At 57.4% G+C, this 19,979-nt stretch overlaps 6 protein-coding genes across 6 annotated transcripts; 3 read left to right on the top strand and 3 right to left on the bottom strand.

The window, feature by feature from the left end:
• Nucleotides 1-263: 263 nt before the first annotated feature.
• On the top strand, nucleotides 264-2,073 carry INS49_011184 (uncharacterized protein; the record flags this gene model as incomplete). The annotated part of the gene is made up of 3 exons (XM_043171903.1): nucleotides 264-453; nucleotides 570-1,369; nucleotides 1,438-2,073. The coding sequence occupies 3 exons, from the start codon at nucleotides 264-266 to the stop codon at nucleotides 2,071-2,073; spliced, it is 1,626 nt and encodes a 541-aa protein (XP_043023648.1).
• A 1,891-nt stretch (nucleotides 2,074-3,964) lies between these two features.
• On the top strand, nucleotides 3,965-6,028 carry INS49_011183 (uncharacterized protein; the record flags this gene model as incomplete). The annotated part of the gene is made up of 3 exons (XM_043171902.1): nucleotides 3,965-4,404; nucleotides 4,478-5,217; nucleotides 5,310-6,028. 3 exons carry the CDS (start codon nucleotides 3,965-3,967, stop codon nucleotides 6,026-6,028), a joined length of 1,899 nt encoding a protein of 632 aa, XP_043023647.1.
• A 1,275-nt stretch (nucleotides 6,029-7,303) lies between these two features.
• INS49_011182 (uncharacterized protein) lies at nucleotides 7,304-8,031 on the top strand (the record flags this gene model as incomplete). The annotated part of the gene is made up of 3 exons (XM_043171901.1): nucleotides 7,304-7,472; nucleotides 7,604-7,773; nucleotides 7,894-8,031. The coding sequence occupies 3 exons, from the start codon at nucleotides 7,304-7,306 to the stop codon at nucleotides 8,029-8,031; spliced, it is 477 nt and encodes a 158-aa protein (XP_043023646.1).
• A 169-nt stretch (nucleotides 8,032-8,200) lies between these two features.
• On the bottom strand, nucleotides 8,201-10,073 carry INS49_011181 (uncharacterized protein; the record flags this gene model as incomplete). Its single annotated transcript, XM_043171900.1, has 5 exons — nucleotides 8,201-8,281; nucleotides 8,427-8,479; nucleotides 8,536-9,551; nucleotides 9,691-9,995; nucleotides 10,062-10,073. The coding sequence occupies 5 exons, from the start codon at nucleotides 10,071-10,073 to the stop codon at nucleotides 8,201-8,203; spliced, it is 1,467 nt and encodes a 488-aa protein (XP_043023645.1).
• A 482-nt stretch (nucleotides 10,074-10,555) lies between these two features.
• INS49_011180 (uncharacterized protein) lies at nucleotides 10,556-11,164 on the bottom strand (the record flags this gene model as incomplete). The annotated part of the gene is made up of 1 exon (XM_043171899.1): nucleotides 10,556-11,164. The coding sequence occupies one exon, from the start codon at nucleotides 11,162-11,164 to the stop codon at nucleotides 10,556-10,558; it is 609 nt and encodes a 202-aa protein (XP_043023644.1).
• Nucleotides 11,165-12,003: 839 nt separating this feature from the next.
• On the bottom strand, nucleotides 12,004-13,403 carry INS49_011179 (uncharacterized protein; the record flags this gene model as incomplete). The annotated part of the gene is made up of 4 exons (XM_043171898.1): nucleotides 12,004-12,256; nucleotides 12,326-12,996; nucleotides 13,052-13,208; nucleotides 13,312-13,403. 4 exons carry the CDS (start codon nucleotides 13,401-13,403, stop codon nucleotides 12,004-12,006), a joined length of 1,173 nt encoding a protein of 390 aa, XP_043023643.1.
• Between the last annotated feature and the right edge of the window lie 6,576 nt (nucleotides 13,404-19,979).

The raw sequence follows: 19,979 nt of genomic DNA, 5'->3' as shown, positions 1-19,979 counted from the left end.
CTGATGTCGCCTACGTAACACTGGATTGGCCAAGACGGCGTCGCGTGCCCGGAGTCTCGGGACCAAGGGTCCTCGGCATTTGTTCGGTGCCCCCTGAACCGGCCTGTTGGACAACGGGATCCAGCGCAGCCAACCAACCAACCACACCCACGCCTTACAACGACTTAACTTCATAGTTCAACCGATCCCAGCAGTACTCGTACCAGATGGAAACTGCTCTGCTTGGCTGCTGGCGATAGTAGTAACCATCGCACACACGGAGGATGGACCACCCAGACACCCAGCAACAAGCCCCCTTGATATCCAACCGGGACCATGAGGAAGACTACGAGGACGGCCTCGACGATGCCGTCGGGCGGGCAGCCTCTCTCGAGGCCGGCAAGGCCTCGTCCCCGGGCCTGTTCATGTGGCTGCTGACCTTCTCCGCTGGGATAGGCGGGCTTCTATTTGGATGTACGCAACAACTCTCACACACAGCCCCAACAAGCTCCCCCCTCCCCTCTCCCTACCCCGATCCCATATCCCAACGAGCGCCCCGTCCGCTGGCTGACAACAAAGGCACGCGACAGACGACACGGGCGTGATATCAGCGACCCTCGTCTCGATCGACACCTCCCTCTCCAACAGGGCCCTGACCTCCCTCGACAAGTCGGTCATCACCTCCGCGACGGCCCTCTTCGCCCTCCTCGTCTCGCCCGCCTCCTCCGTCCTCGCCGACCGCCTGGGCCGCAGGCGCGTGATACTCCTGGCGGACGTCCTCTTCGTGCTGGGCTCGGCCCTGCAGGCGGCCAGCTCGAGCGTGGCTGCGATGGTGGCCGGGCGTGCCGTTGTCGGCGCCGCGGTCGGGGCCGCCTCGTTCGTGGTGCCGCTGTACCTGGCGGAGCTGTCGCCCGCCGCGTTCCGGGGGCGCGTCGTCACCATGAACATCTTCTTCGTCACGCTCGGCCAGGTCGTCGCGTATATCGTCGGGTGGGGCTTCGCCGAGTTTGGGTCCCAGGGGACGGGCTGGCGCTGGATGGTCGGGCTCGGGGCGGCGCCCGCCGCGCTGCAGCTGGCGCTCGTGGCCGGCATGCCCGAGACGCCGAGATGGCTGGTCAAGGCCGGGCGGGTGGACGAGGCGCGGGCTGTGGTGCGGCGCGTCGCTGGGAGCGGGGCGGGAGCTGCTGCCGAGGCAGACGTCGTTCTCAAGGACATCGAGGCCGAGGTGCGCGACGAGGAGCAGGCGCAGAAGGCCCGCCGCAGGTCCCCTGCGCTGGGCCCCCGGGCGCAGTGGCTGGACGGCTGGGACGAGCTGCTCGCCGTGCGGAGGAACCGCCGCGCGCTGGCCATCGCCTGCCTGCTGCAGGGCCTGCAGCAGCTGTGCGGATTCGTGAGTCTACTACTACGGTTTTCCCGGTCATGTGTGTTACTTATGTGGCTGACCACGGCGCTCTACAGAACTCCCTCATGTATTTCTCGGCCACAATCTTCAAGCTCCTGGGGTTTGACAGCCCGACGCTTACCTCGATGGTGGTCGCGGTCACGAACATGCTCTTTACGGTGGTTGCGCTAATGGTGATCGACAAGGTCGGCCGGAGGCGGATCCTGCTCTGCTCGATCCCATTCATGGTGCTGGGCCTGCTCCTCTCGGCCTGGGGGTTCTCGATGATGCAGCTGTCGACCTCTACTTTTGCGGACACTCCCAAGGGTGCAGCGCCGCCCGCCCCCGCGCCGGCGCCGAGCCACGGGGCGGCGGTGGTGGTGCTCACGTCGATCATGCTGTACGTGGCAGCGTACGCGATCGGGCTGGGCAACGTGCCGTGGATGCAGAGCGAGCTGTTCTCGCTGAGCGTGCGGTCGCTGGGCAGCGGGGCGGCGACGGCGACATGCTGGGCGGCCAACTTCGTGGTCGGGCTGAGCTTCCTGCCGCTGATGGACGCGCTGTCGCCGACGTGGACGTTTGTGCTCTACGCCGCGGTGTGCGTGGCGGGCAACTGGGTGGTCTACCGCGTGTACCCAGAGACGAGCGGGCTGAGCCTAGAGGAGGCGGCTGCTCTCTTAGAGAGGGACGACTGGGGCGTTGATGCCCGATGAGGCCCTGCCTCCCGTGCACTACAAGTTCGCTACAGGTGGTGTCTATAGAGAATTAATTATATTTACTTGTAATGCCGTGGTGCTGCCGTGATGCTCCACCTGCTAGTACACTTTTACATACGAACAGCCCACACCAGCCGGTGGGGGCGGTTCCTCACGACGTTGCATTGCTGTGCATGCGGATAGAAGTGGGAATGGAGCCACGAGGCCTTGCATGCTGTAAAAATACCCACGGGTGGCAGGGGTGGTCCAGCAAAAAGGAGAAGATGGAGACCGGGCGGCGGATTTGGACGGTAAACAACGGCAATAGGCGTCAACACCGGAACCAATTTTTGCCCCCTAGATCGGATCATGGGCTGCTGTTTTCCAGGTATGGTGAGATGGGGCGAGCGGCGTCTAAATCCTCGTTCAGACCACATGTAAAACCCTTCCCTGACAGCCTGGGGTGGGCTCTGTTGCCGGCTGAGAAATGCACAATCGTCCATGGAATATCCGAGTCGGGATTGCATCGCATCGCAGTTGTGAAATCCTTTCGCCGGGACCGTTGAGTAAGCCGGTGGGTGTGCCGGGGCTGATCACTTTTGACTTTCGGTGCCGTGGCAGACATTTTTAATCCATGCGGGCGGTGTAGATCCTGTCAAACGCGAGCACCGAGGGCGTGGCTTGCCGAACCGGGTCGGGAGCTTGTCCTGGTCCCGATCCCGGGCGCCTGAAGGCTATCTCTCGTTTATCTCGAGGCTCAGCAGATCACGGGCACTGTTCTGCCGTAGATAGAGTTTGGATATGGGCGCGTGACGTCGCCGTGCGCTGAGAGATTTTGACGCAGGTGTGTCTGAGATGGATATTTCGCCTGTTGCACGGCTGCTGTCTGACTGCGAGTCTGTGTGTTGCGCTGCGCATCATCAGCTGGGAGTCATCCTCTGAATGCACCAGCACAGATCCACACCCATCAAAGCACAGAACCTGCCTGGCCGGCGGGTGTGGGGCCATTTGGAAGCTACCCACCCACTCACCGGCCCGCCTGTCTGTTCCTCCGTCTGTCAGCCCGTCAGCCCGACAGTCCGTTCTGCTCGAGTGAGTGCTGCAGTCTCATCAGTAAGCAGCAGCTGGCGGGCGGGAGTGTCAAGCGACGGGAGGCGGCGTGACGGCACAAGAGACGAGGGTGGCTGCGCCAAAAGAGCGAAGCAGCGAGATCCGACTAGGCCACCGAGGGCTAAGCCCTGTGCTGTGCGTGCCCGAGTCAACCAAGAGCTTGGCGCTGGCGTCGGAATTCACTGGCAAAAGCCCGGCTTACAAGCACACAGGCCGCAGCTACCTGCAGTCTGCTTAGCAACCGGCTGTCTCCTTGGGGCCCATGCCCACCCTGTCCTGGATCTGGATCTCTGGCCTCTGGCCTCGGAACCTCCTAGGCTCTAGGCCGGATCTTACTCCACTAGGTTGTGTTTTTTTTTTTCGCCTTTCCCGTCCAAGCTCCCTCCAGGGAGTGACAGTAGAAATTGCACCGTCGTCCCGGTCCATGTGGGCTTTTGGTCGGTGGGATGGATGGGTTCTAGAATGCGTTCCCACCCTCAATTGACTCTCTCCTGCAATACATATAACCATCGACCAGGCTGAACCGTCTACTCGGTGACCCGTCCCATTGATCAATTGCTTTCATCTAACCTTGAGCTTCCCTCCCAACTCAATTAGAGAGCTACGTCATACAGGGGTATATGAATAGCTACGACAACTCACATACACAGGCCCACCTCACTTACAGGCACATACAAACACACGCACACGCACTCACTCACTCACTCACCGCCACCTCATCCCCATAAAGGGGCATCTGTCTTAGTGATAAGACGACCACAGATAATCGTGTAGACAGCGCAGGTCTCTCACCATCATCATGGCCGAGAACCAGCGCTGGGAGGATGACCTCGACCGTCGCATCAGCGCCGCCGAGGTCGACGCCACCAACTACGACGGCCGCGCCTCCCACGAGATCGAGCGAGTTCTGAGCGCCTCCTCCGTCTCCACCTCGTCCAATGGCTCCGTCCGGGGCCGCCCTATCACCTCCGGTGGGATGAGCAGGGTCTCAACACAACGAGACCTGGAGCGCCACCCCACAGAGCTCGACCGCATCCACACGGCCAGGAGCCAGCACAGTGCAACCGTCGGCGCCGGCCTGGGGAAGAGCAACACACGCACCCGCGACTCGAGGAGGCCGCTCCCTCCAATGGGCGCAGGGAAGACCTTGCCCGAGCCTCTGGATAATGACCAGTATGTCGTCGAGTTTGACGGGCCAGACGACCCGCTCCACGCCCAGAATTGGCCCCTGAGGAAGAAGTGAGTAACATCAGTCACATAATGGCCTCGTTTGTTCTGCTGGCGGAGCCATTGCTAACGAAACAACGCGCAGGATCCTCACGGCAGCAATGCTCGGCTTCACCACCCTCACATCCGCCTTCACCTCCAGCATCTTCTCCGCCGGCACGCGCGCCGTCGCCGCCGAGTTCAACGTGTCCACCGAGGTGGGCATCCTCGGCGTCTCCTTCTACGTCCTCGGTTTCGCCTTCGGCCCCACCCTGTGGGCGCCGCTTTCCGAGCTCAAGGGCCGCCGCCTGCCACTCGTGCTGTCTATGTTCGGCTTCTCTATCTTCACCATCGCGACCGCTGTGGCCAAGGACCTCCAGACCATCCTGATCTGCCGTTTCTTTGCGGGCTTCTTCGGCGCCTGCCCGCTGGCCGTCGTCGCCGCCGTCTTCTCTGACATGTTCAACAACGCCACCCGAGGCATCGCCATCACCATCTTCTCCATGGCCGTCTTCACCGGCCCGCTGCTCGCCCCGTTCATCGGCGGCTTTATCGTCGAGAGCTACCTCGGCTGGAGGTGGACCATGTACATCACGAGCTTCATGGGCTTCGCGAGCTTCGGTCTTGACCTGCTGTTCCTCGAGGAGACCTACCCGCCGCAGATTCTGGTCGCCAAGGCCGCCGAGCTGCGCCGCAGGACTCAGAACCACTTCATACACGCCAAGCAGGAGGAGATCGAGATTGATTTCCGGGAGCTGGTCGAGAAGAACTTTTCGCGTCCTATGAGGCTGCTTTTCCAGGAGCCGATCGTGCTCCTTCTCTCCATTTACATGTCGTTTGTCTATGGTGAGTCTTAACCGCGAAGAGGCCTTTGCGCCCGTCCCTTAAAACAGAAAGAAAGAGAAAAAAAAAACAATTACTAATAAATCTTCTGCCAGGCATTCTGTACCTGTTCCTAACAGCCTACCCTCTCGTTTTCGTCGGCGTCCACGGCTTCAAGTCCAGCAGCTCAGGCCTCTGCTTCTTCGGCATGATCATCGGTGAACTTATCGCCGGAGTCGTCGTCCTGGCCCAGCAGCCCTGGTACCAGCGCAAGCTCACATCCAACAACGGCATGCCCATCCCAGAGTGGCGTCTCCCCTCCGTAATCGCCGGCGGCGTCGCGTTCATGGGCGGCATCTTCTGGTTCGGCTGGACCGGATACAGGGCCGACATCCACTGGATCGTCCCCACGGCCTCCGGGCTCCTGACTGGCTTTGGGCTCATGTCCATCTTCCTCCAGAGCATGAACTACCTAGTTGATGCGTACCTCTTCTTCGCTGCTTCGGCCATCGCAGGCAATACCTTCATGCGGTCGCTGTGCGGCGCCGGGTTCCCACTCTTCGCGACCTACATGTTCAACGGCATGGGCATCCAGTGGGCCTCCACCCTCCTGGGCTGCGTGGCCGCCGTGCTGGTGCCCATCCCCGTGGTCTTCTACCTGTACGGCCACAAGATCCGCGCCAAGAGCAAGATCGCGCCCTCGTTCCCGGCCCCACCCCAGGCGGACGCCTCGGAGGACGTCGAGTCGGAGAAGGACAAGGAGCGGGCCGGTAATGATGCTGTCACGGCGGCTGTGCCGCGGAAGGATGGCGACAAGGCCACTGAGGCAGTCTAGGGTGATATTCGATGACTGAGGCTGTAAAAAAGAAGGTAAAATTATGGGAATGGGTTATGCAAACGGAGTCCATGGATATGAGATTATGAGCTCAGCGGTCTGCATTTTTTGATATCCACTCGAGTTTATGTATATAGAGCTTGGGGTGTTGAGGTCGGCATCGTATGAGCCGACCGGCCCATGACGATTTATAAATCAATAATGTCTAAGTTACACCTCAAACACCCGACCCAGAGAGCACAGCGTGAAGAAGAGACACTCGACATCAGGCTGCACCTTGTTACATCTGGACTTGATGGTAGACGTTCTGACATGAATTGACCAGGTCAGAGACAAGTAGGCAAAAGGACATCGGATGGCAGTCGCAATTATATTCTCTATACACCGGTAGGGGTCGAGACTCTTCCCTAGAAAATATGATACGGCCTGCCTGCCTGTATGCAAACATGTATGAGGCCATCAAAGTACGTGGAAAGGAGACTAAGATGACACTGCAACTTTTTCATAAGAGAACTGATATTCGCACAGAAGAAAACGAATGGTAAACATGTACCTCTTGAATACTCTTCCCACAGCTAATCAGAACGTAACACCCACACCAAATTTACATATCAATACTAATTTACATATTTAATTTAAACGCTTAATTTACATAGTATATAAATGTATGAGTGTATGTGCATTAAGTGTGTGAATCTGGTGTATGAATTGGGTGTAGGTGTACTGGTTGTGGGAGTGTTTGGTGTGGGAGTTGGATATAAGTTCACTAGGCGTGTAATGTATCTGTATACCATCCATTTCTTTGTGTGTGAACATCCGTTCTCTTTCATAATGCATACGAGTCTATGACACGACCTGCCCCCTGGGGATCACCCCCAGTATCGTACGTGAACTAACAATCCCAAAAAGCAGTGCTGACTCCCGGGGAGACACACCTGCCTTTCCCGTGTCGGCACGCCCAATGAGTGTGGGTCTGCACAATCTGGGCCGCGCTTACACAATCAGGCCCATCATCTGGGTGCCTGGTTGCAAGAGCATTTCAACAGTGACCTGTCACCCAATTGTTATCTACATATACATGTAGTCCGAGTATCCATATACAGATTCACAGTGTCCTTGCATATCTACCCCTCACCAGGCTACGAGCAGATGGTGGTCACAGGCTCACCACAAGAAAGCAAACTGTCCGTCTGTTTCAAGCGAGCCAGTCACACAACATCAACAACACCTACTATCTGCCTTGATCTTCGCCGAATTCCACCTCACCGCAGCACCATGTCGAACGAAGCCGTGGCCCCGGAACCCAAGCCCAGCCAGACATACCCGGCATCCTGTCACTGTGGCTATATCAAATTCAACGTCACGCTCTCGCCCCCGCTGCCCGAGTACAAGCCGCTCGAGTGCAACTGCTCCGCGTGCCGCAGGTTTGGCTACCTGCTCGTGTGTAAGTCCGACAATCCAGTCCAGCCGAACCCAGCCCAGTGAGGGCATATATAGCCTACATGCGAGTGCCACAGATCCGGGCACGTTTATCTGTTTTTCTGTTGCTGACGACGGCACTGCAAACCCAAAAAGACCCCAGCCGCGACAACGTCAAGTTCCACGGCGATGGCGAGTCGCAGGTGATGAGGTACCGGTTCAACACCAAGGAGAAGGACCAGATGTTCTGCGGGAAGTGTGGCGCCAGCCTGGGCATCGACTTCCGGGACTTCTACATGCCCAAGTGGACCGGGTATGGGATCAGTGTAAGTCCGCAGCCAGAAGGGATGGGGAGGGGGTTGGGGAGTCAAGGCAAAGAGAGTGAGAGAGCCTGTGTGACTGTATGCAGGACGGGATTGACTAATTGTTTGGGGCCTAACTCATAGGTCCGCACGTTCAACGGAATTGAACTCGACAAGCTCGAGTTCAAGAAGGGAAATGGGCTGCAGGATGTTCTCCCAGCGGGAGACTTGTCTGGCATGTGGCACGACGAGGGCGCGGAGACAGTCACCAAGACCGCTTGAACGATCAATTGATCATCCACTCTGCGCGAGATTGTCGGCATAGCGCTCGCCCTCATCACCAGGAAAGACTAGCTATGATCTGGGCATCAGAAATCCATTGGCTCTCTTCTGTAAATTCCTACAGATGTGAATTGAGGTCATCAAATGCTGCGATGAGGGCCCGTGGACGCTACTGCGCTCCCTTCGCCTGACGATGCACGTAAATCTTTTCGGCGGAGGTGATGCATTGCATGTTCGCGCCAAGTTTGTTCTGTAAACACATATCAGAATGCTGTCCCACTCGCGAGACCGCGCAAAAGGTAGCTGACGAGAACCGTGTCTCATGGTCTCATGATACAAGTGATTCTCGATGAGCTGTATCGTTGGGTAGGGCAAAAAAGACGTTTGTGACTTACTATTGTCTCCATCCACTCATCATACGGGTCCGAGTCGAACACAATACCACCGCCTATCATATGTTAGCGACAAAACCCATTGCAAGAGGCCTGCGTGTCTTGATCTTACCAGCTTGCAGGTACGCTACGCCATCCTTGGTCATCATCGTGCGAAGAGCGATGCAGGTGTCCATAGCTCCCTCCTTCTCCTCTCCAGACGGAGACACGCTGCCGTAGCCGAAGTACCCGACCGCGCCGGCGTAGACGCCACGCTTCTCCTTCTCCAGCTCGGCGATCAGCTCCATGGCCTTGACCTTGGGGGCGCCGGAGACCGTGCCGGCAGGGAATATGGAGCGGAAGGCGTCGAACCTCGTCTTGCCTTGCCGGAGGACACCCGAGACCTGGGACACGAGATGCTGGACGTGCGAGAACTTCTCTACGACCATCAGCCTGTCGACCCGGGTCTCCAGCGGATCGCAGACGCGCGTGACGTCGTTGCGCGCCAGGTCGACCAGCATGACGTGTTCTGCGCGGTCCTTGAGGGAGTTCGCCAGCTCTGCGGCCAAGCGCTCGTCCTCCTCGGGGTTCTTGCCCCGCTTGACGGTACCGGCGATGGGATGGGTTATGATCCGGCCGGCCTCTTCCTTGACGAGCAGTTCGGGGGATGCACCGATGATCTGGAAGTCACCATTGTCGATGAAGAAGAGGTACGGCGAAGGGTTGACGGTGCGAAGGTGCCTGTAAACGTTGAAAGGGTGCAGATCCGTGGGCCGTGCAAAGCGTTGGGATGGGACAGCCTGGATAATGTCTCCCACAATGATGTGCTTCTTCAGGTTCTTGACATGACCTTCGTATCCGTCCTGACCAATGTTGGACGTGTATTCACGGCCCAGCTGGATGGGTTTCTGCTCCGGCAAGGGAGTCTCGGGGGCCTCGAGGACGCCAACAAGATCTTCAATGACAGTCGTCGCCTTGGCGTACTCGCTGTCGATGTCGGCTGGGTTCTCTGGCACTCGCAGATAGGTAATAACCTTGATGACGCCAAAGAAGCGGTCGAAGGCTATTATGGTATCATAGAAGTGAAAAAGTGACTCCGGAATCTGCAGGACATCCTTCATAGGCCGAGCTGTCTTCGGCTCAAAATATCTACAGGTACACTCGTCAGTGACAGCGCTCGTCCGGAGCACGTGCAGCTACTTGCCTGACGCAGTCATATCCTATGTATCCAATTGCACCTCCCGTCAGGGGAGGCAGCCGCAGATCCGGGACCTCAGCGACGACATACTGAGAGAGCTCCTTCTCCAGCGCAGGGATCGGATCGCAGGACTCGCCGTGGCCCTCGCCGGTCTTCAGGATCTTCCTCGGGCCCGCCCCGACGAAGCTGTACCGGCCGACCTGCTCGGACGCAGCGCTCTCAAAGAGGACAGAGTACGGCGACTTCGTGTGAGCCACGACCTTCAGGTACGCCGAGGAGGGCGTGATCAGGTCCGAAGAGATCTGGCCGTACAGCGGCACGAGATTCGGTTTCTTCGGTCCTTGCTGCTTAGCCAGCACATCCTTCACCGTGTCCAACGACGGGACGATCTGGTCCTGGAATGATGGATTAGTTTGTGCCATCTTTGACATGCCAGGAGAAACTTGCTGCGAATAACTCACTGGGACACTCATCTTTTTGAGCCAAAAATATGGGGCCGCTCGATTCAATGAAAGGACTCACTGAACCGGCGTCGTGAGCTCGGTGGGTTCACGCTGACTCACTCGCGACCTGGGTCGGTGGGTAGGTGAGAGCTACCTAGGTAGGTGCTGCATTTGCCCCGTTGAATGTCGAGTACCCCGGCAGGGCCACAGAGTGTCGTCCAGCGGCAATTTCAGGGACCAGGGCGCTAGGTTTTCGGCGAGGCGGGGCGGCTGAGCCCTGAACCAACGGCCTTTGGAGGGGCACTGGAAGACGGCCCTGGGGTCACAGGCAAAGCTCTTCTAGAGGTGCTACACGAGCCGAGGAAATTCGGGTTTACAAACATGCACCGGTGAACAAGTCACGAAGAGAGAAAAAACATGTGTGTAGACAATTACTGCTAGATAGTAAACTTGGTTTGAATTTGCTCATATTCTCGTGATTCATCTCGCAATGCCTGAGAACCTGCCAGTCTTCAGCTCTCAATCGCCAATGCCTTGACGCCCACCAGCCTGGCACCTTTGCCCTCTCCTGCCCTCGTCACCACAAAGTATTCCACTCTCGAGTTGTCCTTGACGATGCGATATACCCGAACGTCGTTGCCCTTCCCGGCTTCGCGGACCGCGTCAATAACCTCCCTGTACTGCCCATTTCTGTCCCAGTCGACCGGGTCCAAGATCTCAACCTCAGCCTTCGCAGGATCCCAGTGCTCGACCAGTTTCGCAATCTCCTCTGCGCAGAGAACAGGTAAGTTAGTCAATTTCTCGTCCATTGGTGCAGGATAGGGCGTGAAGTGCGAGCCTCGAGACTTGAGGTAAAAGAAGATGAATGACGTACCCTCGTCTGGCAACCCCTTGCCCTTCTCCCACGCCAGCGACACTGGCACAAACGGCTCGTCCGAATCAGATAAGTAGAAGGCACCCTTGGTAGCCTTGACCAGCGGCTGCGGTATGTTCGCCCCGTGGTCCGCCGCCTTGAGCTCCTTCTTCGCGTGACCACCCTGTGCCTGGGCCGAGACTGAGCCCTGGCCCGGGTCCTCGTTGGCCTTGTTCAGGAAGTCCATGTATTCATCGTCCGTCGCCATCCTCAAGTGTGTGGTTCCGGACAGGCTTCTTCCTTGACTACGTCGCGCGTGTGCGGGAAGTAGGTTCGGTTTGGAGGTGCAGCAGCGGAGCTGTGGTTGATGGTGCTGGGTATGCTCGTGCCGAAGATGGTGGTGTAGGAGGATGGCTCGCGGGTATGATGGAGTTGCGCAAAATGCAAAGTGCCGGGTGCTTGCGATTTTATTGTTTCCGACGCCACTGAGGTTTGCCAGCTGAGATGCCACTCGTGTAGTTCCGACCGGAGGGGTCACCATTTGCTCGCAAGGAGGGGAGCTGTGAAGCACTTCCAGTATGACGCAACTTTTCTCCAGGGTTGATAGCAACACTCCAAAATGTCGGATTGCCGGGCAACCTAGCACCAAGCCTGCAGTCGGCAAAACTCTTCCATGCCAGGTTCTACGAAGACCTTAGTTGTTCAGCAGATTATAATTACGTTCCCTTAGTCTGGATTGGTTCTTGAAAATGTTGGCATGATGAAGACAATGGGCTCACGGATGGATCTATATAAGGAGCCCATCTGACAGGTTCGAACTTGGTCTGTGCCGGCCCGAAGTGATGCTCTCTTCTGGACTTGAATTTGAGCACAAGGCCAAAAACGCACAGCACAGCATACAGTTGTCAAAGAGGTGGTATCATTCATTTCATGAGTAAATTCGTCACGATTTTATTTTCCACTGACGCCAGTGAGGGCTCATCGTAAACCTTCTGGGACTCTGACCCCTAACGAGCTCTTGTTGAGCCCCGGTACCTATTAACCAACCCATCCATGCAGCAAAGAGAAAGCCGTGACACCACGCCGTGAGAGAGAAGCAGTAGAAACCTAAGCGGAACCGACGTCCTTCTTGAGGAGACCCTGGTACTGCTTCTTCTCGGCGGGGGTCTGGAAAGCACCGTGACCGAACTCGGACGATGTGTCGATCCACTTGAGCTCGACCTTCTCCAGAGCCTTCCTCGAGGTGTGGGTGAACATGGACTTGCGGAGGGTCATGACACGCTTCTTCACACCGGGGATAGAGCCCTTGACCATGACGAAGTCGTTCTTGACCTCACCGTAGCGGACGAAGCCACCCAGACTGTTTGGGCATGTCAGTATTATTCTTATCTTGTGCGGAGAGCTCACGGAGGTTGGGGTGTTAGCTTACGGAGTGATGGTCTTCTTGGTGACATCAACCTCGGTAGCGGCGTTGTCATCGGCGTCGCCCTTGCCAATGCGGTAGACCTTGTGGTTGACCGAGGTACGGTGGTGGTAACCCATCTGACCAGCACGGCCAACAGTCCATTGGACGTGGGACGGGTGCCAGGCACCGATACAAGCGACCTTACGGAGACCCTTGTGTGTCTTACGCGGCAGCTTCTTGGTACCCCAACGGGCAGTGACACCGTTGAAGCCGTGACCCTTGGTGACAGCGATCACGTCGATCATCTCGTCCTGCTCGAAGATGGAGTCGACGGAGACGGGCTTCTCGAACAGACCGTGACCGAACTCGACCTTGTCGGCGATGGAGCCACCGTTGATCTGGATCTCCATGAGGTGGGCCTTCTTCTGCTTGAGGGGGGTCTTGCGGATCTGGGTGTGGGCCAGGACACGGACGACGGAGCAGTACTTCTTGATGCGCTCGAGCTCGCGGGTGAAGGAGGAGGCGTTGTCGGAGTGCTTCTTGGCGTACTTGGTGAAGGCCTTCTTCTTGCTCTTGTACCAGTTCTTGTAGAATCGGCGCTTGATCTCGTCGCTCAAGTGCTCAGCCCAGACGGTAGTGAGGGATCGCAGGCCACGGGGGGTTTCGATGTATCCAACCAGACCAACAACGATCATCTGTGAAAGATGTTAGCCATTGGCTCAATTGCCAAGCGGGCTGCATTGTTCGTACAGGTGGCGTGTCAACGATGGTGACGGCCTCAACAACTTCCTTCTTGTGGGACTTCGCGCCAGGTCGGTCGAGGTCGCGGACAATGGTGGTCATACCAGCCTTGTAGCCCATGGTGGCCGTCAGGTGGACGGGCTTCTTGGAGTCGTCCTTGGGGAAGCTGTAATAGCCCATCACGATCAGCAGCCGCCCTCACACCAAGAAGGAAAAAAACAACCCATCAATTCCAGGTGGATGCACGGGGACGTTTGGCGATAACTTACGACTTGACCTTGCCACGATGCCTGGCAGCCCTCTTGCGGGGCAGGTAGGCCAGAGAGCCATGACGAGGAGCCTCGAACTTACGGTGCGACATTTTGGCTGACTTGAGCTCTCTGTCGCGAAGTTGTCGTGGAGGATGGGTAGGCGGTTGATGGGTTGGGACAACAAGCTGGCAGTTGAGGCTGGCCGCAGCTGCAAAAAGTTTCACCTTGGGGAGTTTGCCGTTGGTGGGATCTGTGGAGCAGCGTCACGTGAACACGCCAGATGGTGGGCAGCTGCCACCAGCTGTGGGCAATGGGTATCCCCCTACCCAGGCTTCAAGACTACAATTATAGTCATTGAATACTGTATGTCTGCCAGAATCAACGAGCGACCTCGGAATATTCAGACATTGAGCATTCTGAGTTCTCAGTTCTGCTCCATATGTGATATCCCTTAGTTCTACGTTTACCTTGTTGCCGAGCTGCTGCGACCTTTCTTTCGAGCAGGGACCTGATCCTCATTTAGTTCGGAAGCTGTTCATCGTCGCATCAATGCCTACAACGGGCTTCAAACAAGCATCCTGTCCAAATCACACTTGTTCCCTTCGACTGTTGAATGCAGTCATCTGCCATCCGCACATCATAGGAGCAGCCATGAGCAGCAATCTACCTGGGTAGCCCTCCAGCCAGCTAGCCTGGGTGTGTGGGCTGTGGCCGGCAATCCGTTTCCGATGCAGGCGAGCATGCAGCACAAAAACGCGGCCCGGTGGCTGCCTCGGGAAGCCGACACCCCAAGGTTTGGGAACGGGTTGCTTGGTGAAGAGACAAGATACTAGACTAGATTACTACAGGACAGGAGGTACCTAGCCCGTTAGTAGGTAAAGTGTAGGGGTGTCTCCTCCCCCATCCCCACTGGCAGACTTGGTGGCCTTTCGCAGCTTACAACCACAGCCGTGACAACTACCAAGATTGCCGACGGAGACTTTGTGTGTGCCTCTGTTACCCAGCTGCCAGCTTGACACCTTTGCGGATCAGCCGTGTTGTGAAATGTGCTGTGCTGTGCTGCGTGACATGCGTCGACCTCAGACATGAACACGCTACACACGCAATCTGTGTCTCAGTGCAGTGCGCGCATTCCACGAGCTTGATCAGAGTAACGGCATCGGATGGGCACATAGTTGGTGAGTTGGTGACATGTCCGGGCGCTTCGCCCTTCATTGGAGGTCGGATGGACCAGCGCATCTGCTCATCTGGAACACTGCTACCTCGACAGATGCCGGCTTCAAGATGGTGAAATCGGCCAGCGTTGGGCCCCTGTCTTGTTTGAAGGTGACGGCAGTGTGGCGGCTGTCGATCTACATCAGCACACGCATCAGCACGAGGCTCGGCAACTCGTGCTTTCTCCCTCCCTGCTTGGCATGGTCCTTGGTAGCGATGAAGATTGGCTCTCGCAAATCGGCCCATTCAGCCTGGCTACTGTGTAGGCTCCGGCATCCTTTGTTGCACTCTTCCCCTGCTTGTCAAGCTGAGTAACCTTACACCAAGTACTCGCATCGCATGGTCAACCGAAGGTGAGTATCTAGACATGCAGGCCACAAGCCCAGGTGCAACGGCACAAGTTGCTATACTCTAGTCGATGGCGCACGAAGCATGCGCGCATTACCGGCCACATTTCGATCGATCCATGCTGGGCATCAATTGGACCGATCGTGCATCTCTATTGAAAGCGAGGCACATGAAGGGCTCCCAGTGTCAACGCGAGAGAGAACATATGTTACCACCGTGACGGGCATGATGCGGCAATTGCCCTCTTCCCGCAGCTCGCATCGCGGCGAAAGGCTTGAGCACCTGGAACTAGGTACTATTATACATAATTATATAACAATAAAGCAACGTTGGATCGACAGGCTGCACGCTCTACACTACATAGATCCGGTGCTGACGAGGATACCACCGCGAACCTCGGGAAGCTGGGACAGGGCCTTGTTCGTGACGGATGACAGAAGACAAGGACCCAGCCATGCCTAGTCTATCCTGAAATGATGAGGGCGGCATGAGAATGTGTTACATGTATGTAGGTACTGCCTGAAGGGGCTAGTGTCCCTAGGACTCCAGTTCCGCACGACCTGCGAAGCAAAGACACTGCAGCCGTTTTGCAAAAAAGCAACTCAAGCCCCAGAAGAAGCAAACCAAGACTCCGGCTGCTGCTGCTGCTGCTGCTGCTCAAGCGATAGCAACCCACGGTCTACTGACCCGTCAGTCGCCTCCGCAGTTCGTGCACAATGCAATAGGCCCCAATAGCCACGGCTGGCCGCGGCCATGCGATGCGGCATGATGCACCTCAATCACAGGGTGCAGATTGCGGCGGCACGGCACTAGGACGAGACGGGTGAGGCGATCACGGCCGTCGACAGGGTGGATGCATCACATCCTAGACTCTCCCCGAGGTTTTGTCCCACCCACCCACTACCACTCTCAAACGTACCAGACGCCCAAACTCCCGGCCACCCTATAGTCCCCCTTTCTATTAAATCATTGCCCGCAAGATGGCTGCCTCTGGGTACATGACTGCACTGCAAGGTAGACGACTGTGCGCTCCGTGGTGAGCGGACGACGTAACCCAGTAGCTTTGACCTTGTCGAACGGGAAATCCGCGGTGGTTTTGAGCTCCAGCTCGATCATCGCGCGCATCGACGTCCAGCCGCATGGCATATGCACCTTCCGACGGCTTCTGCAAGTCACCCAGCTACCACCGCCTCCTCTCCGGCACACCAACATGTGTGGGCGATCCTTACACGCGCCGCCAGGTGGCAGCTCGGTGGCTGTCGAACAAACCCTCACAGCTCCGCATCACACACCTTGGTTACCATATATAGAAATGTTGCGCATCGGTCATCACTATCGACTTGTCTGTCATCAAGCCATGAGTCATGTCACCCCCCCAAAGCGGTCAGTCGCTCTGCGAATGGGGAGGGCATATGCCGTGTCCAAGGTGTATTAAACCCACCAATGGATCACGCCAATCACCTCCCCTTGCCCATTGTTACCCAGAATCCCGGGCCGACCGCGGCTTACCACCGCTGACGGTGGAGAGGTCGCGATGTGTGCGGCTAAAGTCTCGAGGCCGAGCCAAGCCCAGCCCAGCGCTCCTTTGACCTGTCCCCGAGGATGTACACTAGGCCATGTGTTTCCACGCAAAGGACGGCAGATGCGAGCCTGAAGGTTCGAAAGTTTCAAAAAGTTTGACACAATGACTCGAGATGCACGTCGTAAACGGGCAAGAAGCGACGCAACAAGGTCTTTCTTCGGTCGCCCGCTCTGCATGACGAGCTAGGGAAGGGCCTCACATCAAAATCGATGGAAAGACGCACAGAAGCCCAGCCGATCGAACGGGTCCCCGCTCTGCGCCGGAAGTGAAACCGTAGATCATCTCACACTCGTCCCGTCATCGCCACCAGGGATCATTTGCCTTTTCGTTATCACGGGGGCATGTGGGATATCAGCAGGAAAATGCCCGCGTGGAGCAGCAACTTTAACCCCTACCCCCCCTATTCAAGATTTCGAGGCGGCGCTTTGAAACAGAACGGATCGTTCCACACACGGACACATCTCGACGGGCCCGAAATCTTGATTGACTTCACACGGACGGGAGAAGAGCACTTGTCTCTTAAGTCTTGTCTGCCCGTGCGAGCAGAGCCCTGTCTGTCCGTCCACTCTCTCCGTGGTTGGGCCGAAGGCAAAAAAAAGAAAGAAGGAACGAGCCGATGGTGCGAATCCCGCAAGATCCACGTGGGAATCACCCTGCGAGTTGTCACGAACCGCTGAAGACGATGACACTCAATTGCGATCGCACACGGCCCCTTTAACCCCGGTCTGGACATCGATAGCCCCGGACTTCCTCCAAAAATAAAGCTGGGTTCGGCAATGCAGAGCATGACGATTCGCACAGAGTCCCTTGCTGCGCGTGCCTACCCACCGTTGTTTTTCTAGCAGAATGTGAAAAGGTACTGTAGTTCTGGCATCAACACGACGATCGACCTGTCCACTGACGCGCCCCCCGGAATCTACCATGTCATCTGCCGCAGTCAGGCACAAACGAGGGTAGCTGTGCGCACAGCCATCACCGACTTGACTTCCGCAAGGCCAAACCCAAAACCGCAAACGTCAACCCATGGTTTGACGCAAGGGAATGCCCGACCGCTGTTCGGTTGGTCGTTGCATCGGCCCCTTTTTTTTTCTTTTTTCCCTTTTCGAAATGCTGGGCATGACTTGGGCCGACAGCGGTGCCCTGCCTATGGTGCACATCGCACACGTTTTGCAAGCGCGGGAGCATTTCCTGCCAATGTATCGAATATAGTTATATTGGGTTTCCATCGCATCATTGACTGATACCTCGTGTGTGTCTGACAAGCTGCTCAACCGCGGCACTACTGTACGTCGGTCGCTAGCTGGCACACATACGCCCATGACATAGCTGCCAGCTCCACGAGGGCAAGCAGCCTGTCCGATCTTTGCTTTTCGAAACACATTGACTGATCCGTACATCAACCACCTGGCGCTGGGCTGGGCGGCCTCGCTAGGCGCCTTTACCGCACTGCCGAGGGAGGCCGACACCCAGCAGCGGGTTTCGAAAGTTCTTGCGGGACCCGCAAAACCGTTCGTCCTGCGTCCGGAGAATGCAGGGTCATCGTCAATAAGCTCCGCCGACGAAACGATTGAGCTTATGTCCACTCCCCTCCGTCACTAGTGCAGCTTCGTCCTTCGCCTCCAAGCTGCAGATCCTCGGGTGTGTGGAGCGAGGGGAAATGCGGCCACGCATCTTTACGAGCGGCCCTGTGACGACAAAAAACTCATCGAATTTTACACTACCAGGCTGCGGTGCAGATCTGCGTGCTGTACTGTGCCTATCCACTCTCGATGGCGGCCCCGGGTCGGGGGCGGGACCAGCACGGCCAGAGCTGTTGTTGCTATTAAAGTTCGACGAGGTCAGCTTTTGGGATGCGGCAAGGAGGTGCTGGCCGGCATGCTGGGACGCCTCGATCCAAGCCTTAAAGGGGCCAAGATCCGTTTGGGGTGTTGGAATGGGCCAAATGCGATGGCCAAGGCGCGCGGCGAACAGGCGAGATGCTCGGTCGCCTTCGTGACAGAGGATCTGGGGCTGGAGGCTTAGTCTGGTGGTGGCTGGCCGGCGCCTGCAACGGAACCGACCGCCTGGGGAGAGGGGGGGGGGGCGCGGCCAGGGCAGGCAGGCCAGGGCGCGCTCTGTTTTTTTTTTTTTTTTTTTTTTTTTCCTTCTTTCTTTTGAGTTCTTATTACACAGTACACGTATTGCCAGAGGGGTTTTCCGACCCGGGAAAATACCATGAGGAATATTCCCGAGACGAACCGGGTTAGGCTGCGCTCGGGAGGGGAGGAGGGGGGTGGGCCGGCGCGTGGTTCACGAGTAATGTAATGAAGCGGCCCCATAGCATCAATCCTGATCACCGTCACCGTGGTGGCCTGGTGCGGTGCAGTACGGTACAGACATGTAGAATGAGTGGGCGCAGGCAGTCAGGAATGGACAAGGCCTCGCTGGCTAGGCTGGCTCGCAGGCTTTTGCTGGGGCCTTGGGGAAGGGAGAAAGAAGGCAGATGGACTAGGTAGTGTAGCTGGTCGAGATACGTACCGTGGCACACCTACGGTCCGTCCTGTGTCTTGAGTCTTATTACCCGTTTTATGTTCGGGCGGGCCCAGCATCCGTCCTGACGCACGGGGGGGCTGCAGGAGCCTGGCGCCGAACAGAAAGAACGATTGCCATTCCCTGCGGCCCCAGCATCTGCAGCTAAGCAGAAGGCGTCATGGCGTGCCGCGGAGACACCCCCGTTTCTGGGAGGGGCGTGAGGGGAGGGGTGCCGGCAGCGTCAGAGGGCCAAGGTCCCGGTACCGCGCTGTTCAGATGGAAGGGGTCCCGCCGCGTACTCGGTACATCCGGCCCATGAAGCTTCGGCCAACCCTGCATGATGCACGAGTCGACCGTGGTGGGCCTGTCAGGGCCTTGTCATCACCAGCCGCCCACCTGCCCAGGCCCCACACACCCTCTGTGCACGCCAGCCTCGGAAATCAGTTTAGATTTGTCCCCATTCACCGTGCCCCCCTGCAACAACCCCCCAATACCCACCGTCAGGACATGATGCGCAGAACCCTAACCCAATCTCGCGGGCAGAACAAGGGAAGCTGGCAGCGCCCTGCAGAGGCACGCACCGGCACGCGGGCGCGGGCGCGGGCAGGGGCACGGGCGGCGAGAGCTGTTGGTGCAGCAGCCTACAGGAGCGTGACGGGTGGTGCGAATCTGCGCTGCCTCATCGCCCATCAAACCCATCATTCGGATGCAACAGCCATCAGGCAGACTTGGGATGAAACAAACATCTGGCCCTTTCTTACCGCCTAAACCCCGCTTGCGAGTCGACATCACACACTGGATGGAAAGGAATCTTCCACACCGGCCCATCACGCCCTCAGCGCCCTCGCCCTCGCCCTCACCGCGGCAGTGGGAGGAAGACGTATTGGGGAGGGAGAGCAGCAGCCCAGCACCCACCGGAGACTGCAACCATAATTTCACAGTCATCACCAGCACTCTCAGAACTCGTATGTCCCCGTATCTGCGACAAGGCCTCTCGTGCATCACGATTCAGATCTCTCCGGCAGGCTTC

This window comes from Diaporthe citri (assembly GCF_014595645.1).
Source record: "Diaporthe citri strain NFHF-8-4 chromosome Unknown scaffold_5, whole genome shotgun sequence".
NCBI lineage: Eukaryota > Fungi > Ascomycota > Sordariomycetes > Diaporthales > Diaporthaceae > Diaporthe > Diaporthe citri.
This window is presented reverse-complemented; position numbering and strand designations above follow the sequence as displayed.